Source organism: Prionailurus bengalensis, chromosome B2 (assembly GCF_016509475.1).
Source record: "Prionailurus bengalensis isolate Pbe53 chromosome B2, Fcat_Pben_1.1_paternal_pri, whole genome shotgun sequence".
Taxonomy (NCBI): domain Eukaryota; kingdom Metazoa; phylum Chordata; class Mammalia; order Carnivora; family Felidae; genus Prionailurus; species Prionailurus bengalensis.
In genome coordinates this window covers 35,242,918-35,251,770 of record NC_057349.1, presented here as the reverse complement: position 1 = coordinate 35,251,770, position 8,853 = coordinate 35,242,918, and the positions used below count along the sequence as shown (strand labels likewise).

The following is an 8,853-nucleotide window of genomic DNA, read 5'->3' as shown; positions in this document are numbered from 1 at the left end:
CTGTAATAGCACGATATTGTATTTCTTTAAGGAGACAGTCTTCCATCACCCCTAGCAGTCCCAGTAGGGGAAACTGCCAGAAATTCACTTCAAGGGAAGGATGGGTGGGGTTTTGCAAGATTTCGTTAGAAGTTTGGAGCAACTTGTGAGCGTTCAAGTGTCAACTTTACTGGAAAGGATGAGGCATACAACATTCATGCTCCAAGAGATTGGGAGTTTGTGTGTGCGCTTGGGTGGGGGTGGGGAGGAAAGAGGAACTCAAAACATCGGCCCCCAAAACCGAAAAATACTTCCTTTCCCACAGCCACAGTGGGGCTGAGCTAGGGCTTGGGGTCTAGTCCAAGCTTAAGGGCAGACAATGAAAAGTATCGTGACCCCGGACCCTCAAGCAACCTGACAAGACATCTGGCCAGCGTCCAAAGGGTGTTTGCCTGCACCGAGGGGAGGGAGCAAGATGACCCAGGGGGAAAGAATATTAGAGGCGCTTGCTGATGCTTATCCAGAAAAAGAAACCAACATTTACTAATACTTAATATGCAAATGCACAGCAGTACACGCTCCGAAACGTGCTTGCTGCCTATCAGGGTGTATTCAGGCCACGTGCACTAAGTGGATTCATAGGTTCTACCATCCAGTTCACACTAAACTCTGTCAGGGGCGCCTGGCTGGCTCATTGGTAGAGCCTGCGACTCGAGGTCTTGTGAGTTCGAGCCCCACGCTGGGGGTAGAGTTTACCTGAAAAACAAAAAAAGAAAAAGAGGAAAGAAACTCACGAAAAGAGCGAGGGGCTTGAGCAGATTCCTGCAAAGAAATCATAGACTAAAAATACTAATCCCCGAACAAGCAGGAAAATGGCAGAGCTAACTTTTCATCTACTCCCGTGATAAGCTCTGTGTAAAGCACATCGGAGGGGAAAACCCGGTCTGCTTAAGTCAAAAACATTTCCACCCACCCGCTATTAATGACTCAAGCCCACACGAAAGGTGAAGGGACCTCGAATCGGGAACTGAGAGCAATACAGGTATGTAGGTTTTCAGGAAGCTGAACACATGTCAGGTACGCGTGCTCAGAATGTCTGGCTGGCGGGAACGACGGCTGAAAAAGAAGCTTCCACTGTCAGTTTAGCAACAGAGCCGTTTGCTCTCTCCGGGCCAGCCCTGGCCAATAGAACTTTCTGCAGCGATGAACATGTTCTGTAATTCCACCGCCACTAGTCAGGAGGAGCTATCCCAGGAAATGTGACTGACACCAACCGACTAGGCCGTATAGTGTGTTGAGGGCTCTAGAATTTGCATCAGAAATAGAGGTCAGACCCCTCAGGCAGGCCGAAGGCTGCCCCCCACCAAGCCTTTGGCCGCATATTTATTTCAGAAAGGCTACTAGCCCACGTGTCCTGTTGAAGGAAACCCAATTTAGGCTCAGCGCTCGCTTTCCTCCCAGGAGATTGAGGCACCCGCCAGGAATTCAAGAAATGAGCCCCCCCTCAGCACGGACAACACTTTAAAAGCCACAAGTTAAGACAAAGGTTTTTATTCAAAAAACGCCAAGTATAAAAAAAAATAATAATAATAAGATCTCTTTTATTCCCCTGTACAGTATTTCACTCAGATAAAACCAGCAGGCTACATACTGCTCAAAACACAGCCCCAGAGAGGATCCGGAAGGCACACCATCCAGAACTGCTTTTCATATATCTATCCTATGTACACCAGTCAGCAATGCCCCTTCCCCTCCCCCACGGAACCCATACCCACTTGGGTGAGTAGGTGAGGGGGCCCCGCAGCAGTCAGGGAGCCGCAGCAGCTGTCCCGCCTGAGTCCCGTCACCCTACGAACAGAGCGAGCCCTCCCCTAAAGGTCCCCAAGTCAGAGGAGGAAAGGAGGAAAGAAACTATGGCAGCAGCCGTGGAAGCTTGGAGCAGGGAAGGGAACCAAATAAATAAATAAATAAATACATAACGTTGACCTCCAGGTTAGAATGCGCGTCTTTTCCAAAAAAAAAAAAAAGAAAAAAAGAAAAAGAAAAGAAAACAAAAACAGGTAAAATAACTTAAAGGCAAAATTAAAAAAAAAATTCAATCAACTACAATCCTTTTGTACACTACCCATGCCGACTGTACACACATTTACAGTTTTTCTGTTGATTTGCATTGTTTGTGCATTTTTGTGTGTGTGAGGTCTTGGCTTTGAAACAGTTAAGTAAAAACCAAAAGGAAGACCAGTTCACTCGGGAGTTTTACTAAAGGAGGCAGAAAAAGGGCAGGTGGCTCAGCGTTTGGCCCTGTAGCCTCTTCCATGGCACCTTTCATAGGAAGGATGGGGGGAGGGGGACAGGAGAGAAAAATAGGGAACCAAACCCAGGCAGATTTTTGGAGAAGCAGCAGGTAAAAGAGGCAAGTTCAAGTATTTCTCCCAGCACAGCCGGAGTCCCCACAGAAGGCACTCAGAAGAGTCGGAAGAGGTGACAGGGACTTCAAATGTTGCTAGTCCTATCCTACCCCAACCCGTTTCCCCCCTACCCGACCCATCGCGGCATTCAGCAGAACTCGTGATGAAGGGAACAGTTCCATGGCAGGGTTCTGACCCTCCCCCCTCCCCACCCCCCCCCCCCCCCCCCCCCCAGGATTTTGCAGAGTCCAGCCAAGCCGGACTTCTTTGAATAGGAGAGAGCATCTACGGGAGGAGTTGAGGCCTAGGACGCCTGGAGAGGAGTCTCTTCCCCCACTGTTGGGAGGCAACCTCCAGGGGCCTGGGGTCTGGAATGAGTTGTAAATGTTGTTCCTGTTATCAAGCACTGTCCTGCTTGGCGAGAAGTGTCACTGGTACTCTGGGAAGCTGGAAACAGAAGCTTCCCCTCCCTCGAGCATCTGAGGGGGAGGGGAAGACCTGCCAGAAAAGCTGCTATTTGCTGGGCCCTGGTGACAGGCTGTGCAGATGGATCTCGGCTGTTTCCTGGGGCAGGAGGACATCTTGCATCCAGGGATGGTTCTGGATTTCTTCGAAGGATGGCCGATCTGACGGTCTCAGGGCCAAGCACCATCTAATGAGATGCTGACACTCTGCAGAAAGCAAGACAGACAGAGGTTACAAATGACTCAACCTGTTTCTGCGATGCAAAGGTCTTGCTCATTTGCTTCCCAGGGGCCCACGACAGTCTGGGGTCCAACAGAGACCATGAACCTCCTAGAACTAGTTTTCAATGGGAAGGTATTAACCGTAAGAGCTGGATCTTCCAACTTGCTTTCAGTTAAAAAACAGCTCCCCTCTTAAACCTGTGGTTTTCAAACTTCAATAGCTGGGGCCTTTCCCACGACACCCACTCACTAGAAATAGGAAGAATGATGACAAGGGATTTTGATGAGACATCAGTGAGCATGATGAGGTGACTCAATTCACCTACAACTTACAAATATGAACACCACCCACAATGAGGTCACTGGAACCACAATATTTAGAGAGTCTGCCTTAAGGGGAGAAGGCTCAAAGAACCCTCAACTTTTTACTCTGTGGCAAAATAGCCAGGAGCTGAGGGATCAGGACTGCTGGCACAAAAACAAAAAACAAAATAACAACAACAAAAAAAAAAAAAACAGCTTTCGGCCACACTAGGTGGTCTTTTCTTCACAATGTTCTCACACATGGTCTTCCTATGGCCTCCCAGGGAATGCTCAACACAAAGCATTCAATTCCTGAGCGCTTGCTCTCCGGAATCACTGGCCTACGACTCTGCTAAGCCAAGGGTCGCGGCATCCCCTGGAGAGGGGAAGCTCTCCAGAATTCAAAGACTGTCCCCTGAGGCCTAACCGCCTTGTGATTCCTGCTTCTCTTCAACAAGGGGCTTCCCAAAAGTTACCTGAAGAGACCCTCTGCCTGAAGAAAACTTGGCCCCTGATGATCTCTTCATCATGCTCGAAAGGAATATCTCCACAGACCATATCATACAGCAGGATCCCCAGAGACCAGACGGCGGCCGACCTGCCATGGTAGCGATGGTAGCGGATCCACTCTGGGGGACTATACACTCGGGTCCCTGCGAGCCGGGGGAATAGAAAGGAAAACACACTTGTAGCAAAAAGAAACAAAGCAACGCATATAGCGAATGACTCTTACAAAATAACAGCACCACTCCACTTCTCCCGGGACAGGAGCTGGGCTAACTCTATCTTCCCCCCTAGGCTAAAAGGAGTGGATGAGTGGCATCTTTCCAACACAAGGCCTTACCCACCTCTCTACCAGCCCAGACCGTACACCAAAATTCTTTACCAACTGCTCCTACAGACAAACAGCGCTGGCCACAAACCCCGAGCCTGAGGCCCGCTTGCGCTAGGACCACCCACAATGGGACGAAGGGATGAAAGTCTGCACAACCCAGGGAGGTATCCCAGAATATCCTGAAACTGCATGAAGGTGTCCCGGGAGCCTGGGTGATTCTCTTCTCAGCTGCCATCCAGTCCAGGGCCCTTATACAACATACTACATCCTAAAAGACAGGGTGCCCTTTGAGAGGCCTTCCTCCCCCCGCTCTGAGCGCCGCGACAGACATCCACACCCTGTCTTCCCCCCCCCCCCCCCCCCCCCGCTGCAAAGGTAGACAGCGCTGCAGAGCCGGTTTCAGACCACGTGATTCCTGTTTACAAACTTTGGGTTGTAAAAAAAAAAAAAAAAAAAAGTGGGGGCCATCCCGCTTGTGCTCACCAGGGGGCAGCAAAGACTCGGAGGAAAAAACAAGGGAGGACCCGGCCAGCCATTAACTGTTAAATACAAAAAAATGCTGCCCAACCCAGCGTCCTCCAAGGGCAAATAAACACAAACCACAAGCCCCAGTCACAAGTTTTGAAAGGCTGTAGTTGGTTAGGTTAAGCCGCTCAGATGATGACCCACCCTCCTTTGCTTTGATCTCGGGCTCTCTATTCCATCTTTTCTGAAAGAACCCGCTCCAAGCCCCTCCCTAGGGTAGGTTTTCATCCTCTCTGCGGAGACACCCAACTAATTTTCAGACCAGCAAGAGATCTTATTTCACAACATTCATTCCCGACTCCCTCACCCCACAATGCCAAAAAATAAATAAATAAATAAGGAGGAAGCACAATAAAATGAGTTATTTAGTGAAACTACTGTTTCTATCCCTTTATCCGTCCCTAGATCAAAGGGGAGAGAAACTGCAGCTCTAAAAACTACATCACAGAAAACTCCTTTATAAAACAAAACAAAAATTACAAAGCCGGCGTCAATTTTCATCTCTCCCGCTCTCTCCTCCCTCCCCCCCCCCCCCACCCCATCCCTTTACTGGCGGGGAAACTGGGTCAGACTTCAGAAATCTGGGCTACGGCCGGTTGCCCACAACCTCTTATTCATCGGAAAAGCTTGGAACCCACTGAATTCCACTTAAAAAATAAAATCATGCCAGAAACATGACAGGTTCAGCTGGCTGGAAATCTCCGGCTTTACTACGCTGGGAAGCTCTTCTTCGCCCCACCCCTGCTAGCATCGAGCCAGACGGCCCGATGACCTTTACAAAGGGCCGAAGAGGGAAGCCGGCCGAGGCCTCCAGGCAAGGCCAAGTCACCTGGGCAGCTCCCTCCCCGGCGGCTCCCTCCCAGGCCTGGCTCACCATCGAAGTCCGTGTAGACGGTGTCCTTGAGCAGCGCCCCCGACCCGAAGTCGATGAGCTTGAGCTCACCGCGATTGAGGTCGATGAGGATGTTCTCGTCCTTGATGTCGCGGTGGAGCACCCCGCAGTTGTGGCAGTGCCGCACAGCCTCCAGCACCTGCCAGAAGAAGCTGCGGGCCAGCTCCTCCTGCAGAGCCCCCCTTTCCGTGATAAAGTCGAAGAGGTCTTGCACCGGCTCGGGCCTCTCCAGGATCAAGACGAAACTGTCGGGCCTCTCAAACCAGTCCAGGAGCCGAATGACGCCGGAGAAGCCCGAGCTCACCTTCTTCAGCAGGACCACTTCCATGGGCACTCGGGTGCCATTGGGCTGCAGGGGCGAGGGGGCTACGTTAGGGCGGGAGTCGGAGGGGACCCCTCACCCCACCCCGTCCTTCAGGGTCGCTCACTCCAAGGCACTCACCAGCTCTCCCCAATCGGAAATCCGGTCCTTCTCCACGTGCTTGATGGCCACCTGGAAACCCCCCCAAAGAGGCTCCATTAGGTCCTCTCGCCGGGGCCAAAGCACACCCGAGAGTCTCCCGCCCGGCGCGCCCTCCCCACGGCGGGGCGCCCACTCACCGGCAAGTTGTCGGCGACCCGGATGCCTGAGTAGACCGAGCCGAAGCCGCCGCTGCCCAGTAGCGGGCCCACCTGGTACTGCGACTCCAGGGGCTCCTTCTCCTTGCCTAGGAAAGGGGGAGGCAAAGGGGACTCAGTGCCGGCTCGTGAGGGCCCCCCACCCCCAGCTCCCAACCCTAGGGGTCTAGCCGCCTCCCCATCCCGGGATGGGGGGTGGGGGGTGGACGCTCACCGGGCGCCAGCTTGGTGGCGTGCAGGTCGTTGCAGGGCGCGGTGCGCAGGTGGGCAAGCGAGTTGATTTTGGACAAGAGCATCCCAACCTCCAGGGTGTCGGCGTAGGGACTGTGTCTGGAGGAGCTGCAGCAGGAGCTGGGGCTGGGGTTATGCCGGTGGCTGTGCCGATGGCTGGAGCTGAGGCTGCGGCTGGCGTTGCGGCTGCGGCTGCGGCTGGCGCGGAAGGCCGAGGGCGAGTCGGAGGACGACTGGGGGCGCTGCCGGGGCTGGCGGCTGGCGGACACGCCGGCGGGGTCAGTCAGCGCCGAGGGCGGCGGGGTGGGCGGCTCGTGGGGCTCGTGCGGCAGCGCCGCGGCACTGGGAGCTTGTAGCTGCTGCTGCTGCTGCCGGTCCCGCCACCGCCGCCGCCGCCGCCGCCGCCAAGTCCTGTCGGGCCTCCTCCGCCACCGCGGCCGCTGCAGCAGACGCCCGGCTCGCCCAGCCGCCAGGAGTAAAGGGGCGGAGCGCGCCGGCGGTGGCGGGGGGGGGGGGTCGCGGGCGGGCGGGGATGGGGCGGGGCCTCTCCGGGAGGCCTAGGCGGGGAGCCGGGCTGCCGGGCCGGCTGAGGGAGGAGAGGGGGTGGGGAAGCGGCGGGACAGGGCGACTCCCCTCGGCCCCCGCCCCGCGCGCTCCTTCGCCGCGCCCCGGCCCCGCCCCCGCCGGCGCGTCTCCAGCCAACCAGAAGCTGACTGATCTGCATAACGCGGCGCGCCCCGCCCACGCCCCGCCCCGCTCTCGCGGTCAGAATGGTCTCTACGCCGCCACGACGTGGCGGGAAGGAAAAGGCGCCAAAATGGAGGGGGAGGGGCGCGGGGCGTGAGGGGAGGCGGGAGCTGGGTGTCGAGCCGCGAGGGAGGAAGGATGGGGAGGGGCGTATCGATTCAAACCCAAACAATAACAAAGCCATCAAAGGCCGCCGGAGGCCGGCTCTGCGGCTCTCTGTTTCTCGGAGGTTTTTGGGTCAAGGGCTCGAGCTGGAGCATAACAAGTTTGCGCGGGGACGACGGGCGTCGGTGTGTCAGGCGGGGAGGCCGGCGCGCCGGGGAGTGAGGGACTGTGTGGGGGGGGGGGGGCGGGGTGCCGACGAGGGTGGTCCTCCTGTGTGACTCAGACCCGAGACCTCCAAGTCGGCTTGGGCGGCTTCACGAGGCGCTGTGGGCTCGGGTTGGGTCCTCGGGGGTTGTGTGTTGGGGGCGCGTGGGGGGCGAAGGAGCTGCAAAGATGTGAGTCACGGCGGTTTCACCGAGGGAGTGGAGGTGTCACAGGCCTGGAATAAAACCGGGGGAGAGCTCGGCTTATTCGGGGGAGGGGTCCAGATCGCGGTTGTTCCAGCTGGTGGGAAAAAAAATCAGCCCCCAGATTCTCGAGCCGGCGTTTATTTAAAAAATGCAGACAAGTACCAGTGAATCCTGATTCCTGAGAAGTGATGTGTGTTAGCGTGCCCGGCAAAGAGGAATCACGAAACAAATGTTGGTATTATGATGCCAGATGCTGTCTCAGCCCCTCCTGTGAGGGCGGGAGAAAGAGGAAAATTCCTCGCCGAAAACGAGGGTGGGAGGGCGCGCTTGATTTAATCAGAGTTTTCGCGTGGTGTTCACCTTTTCATCAGCCTGTTATTACCAGTCTGGCAATACTAGCAATTATTGGCTGCACCGAGGCTTGTCTCAAAGGAAATCCCCCCACTCGCTGCCCCACCGTGGAAATAACGCGGAAAACTGGCCAAATCCACTTTCAGCCTTTGTCCTTTTAAACTTCACGTAGAGTTGATAACGACGTGTGAAATGAGTCCATTAAAATCCTGTGTAAGCCATACATCGAATCGTCGGTGGCCTAAGTCATCGAAAGCTAACTGCATCCCGTTTTAATATTTTTCAAGTGCCTGTCACTTCAAGGAGAAATGGAAGTTCGAGGATCTTAGCTGTAGCGGCAGTCACTGGTGAATTTAGGTGTTTCGTTAGAAGTTTTCGCCGGCGCTTGTTTTAGAAAGATGTGCCCCGATAGTTCAGCTTTTACAAATCTATCTTATAAAGTATTCCATCCTCCTCTTGTTTGTGTTCTGTGGCCTAACTCTTATGGTTGGCGACTAGGAGAAAACCCAAGAGAACAAGAATTGCTCCCTTTTGTTCAGACAGGAAAATGAAACATAAATAGGATGACACAGGGTCACACAACAATGACCCAAATGCAACTTGGAGTGTTCAAAGATTGCCTTTCATCAGGGTCTACGACTGTCCTTGGTACTAAGACATCCAGTGTAAATGTAAGTGACCCAGCTCTTCCAATCCCCTTTACCCTGTTCTCTTTTTCGAGCCCTACAGGACAACCCCGACATGCTCCCACTCACCCAGCACT

At 54.4% G+C, this 8,853-nt stretch overlaps 1 protein-coding gene across 1 annotated transcript; it reads right to left on the bottom strand.

Moving 5' to 3' along the window:
• Nucleotides 1-1,514: 1,514 nt before the first annotated feature.
• On the bottom strand, nt 1,515-6,939 carry PIM1 (Pim-1 proto-oncogene, serine/threonine kinase). Its single transcript, XM_043591277.1, has 6 exons — nt 6,461-6,939; nt 6,229-6,335; nt 6,071-6,121; nt 5,611-5,977; nt 3,853-4,029; nt 1,515-3,058 (listed from the first exon to the last, which is right to left on the bottom strand). The coding sequence occupies exons 1-6, from the start codon at nt 6,540-6,542 to the stop codon at nt 2,901-2,903; spliced, it is 942 nt and encodes a 313-aa protein (XP_043447212.1). The 5' UTR covers nt 6,543-6,939; the 3' UTR covers nt 1,515-2,900.
• Between the last annotated feature and the right edge of the window lie 1,914 nt (nt 6,940-8,853).

Excerpts from the sequence above, each read along its gene's own strand:
- PIM1 (XM_043591277.1), bottom strand. The coding sequence starts at position 6,542 with ATGCTCTTGTCCAAAATCAACTCGCTTGCCCACCTGCGCACCGCGCCC. Across the intron at positions 6,336-6,460 it reads CGCCACCAAGCTGGCGCCCG|GCAAGGAGAAGGAGCCCCTG; the intron begins GTGAGCGTCCAC and ends CCCCTTTCCTAG. Across the intron at positions 3,059-3,852 it reads CAGGCAGAGGGTCTCTTCAG|AGTGTCAGCATCTCATTAGA; the intron begins GTAACTTTTGGG and ends TGCTTTCTGCAG.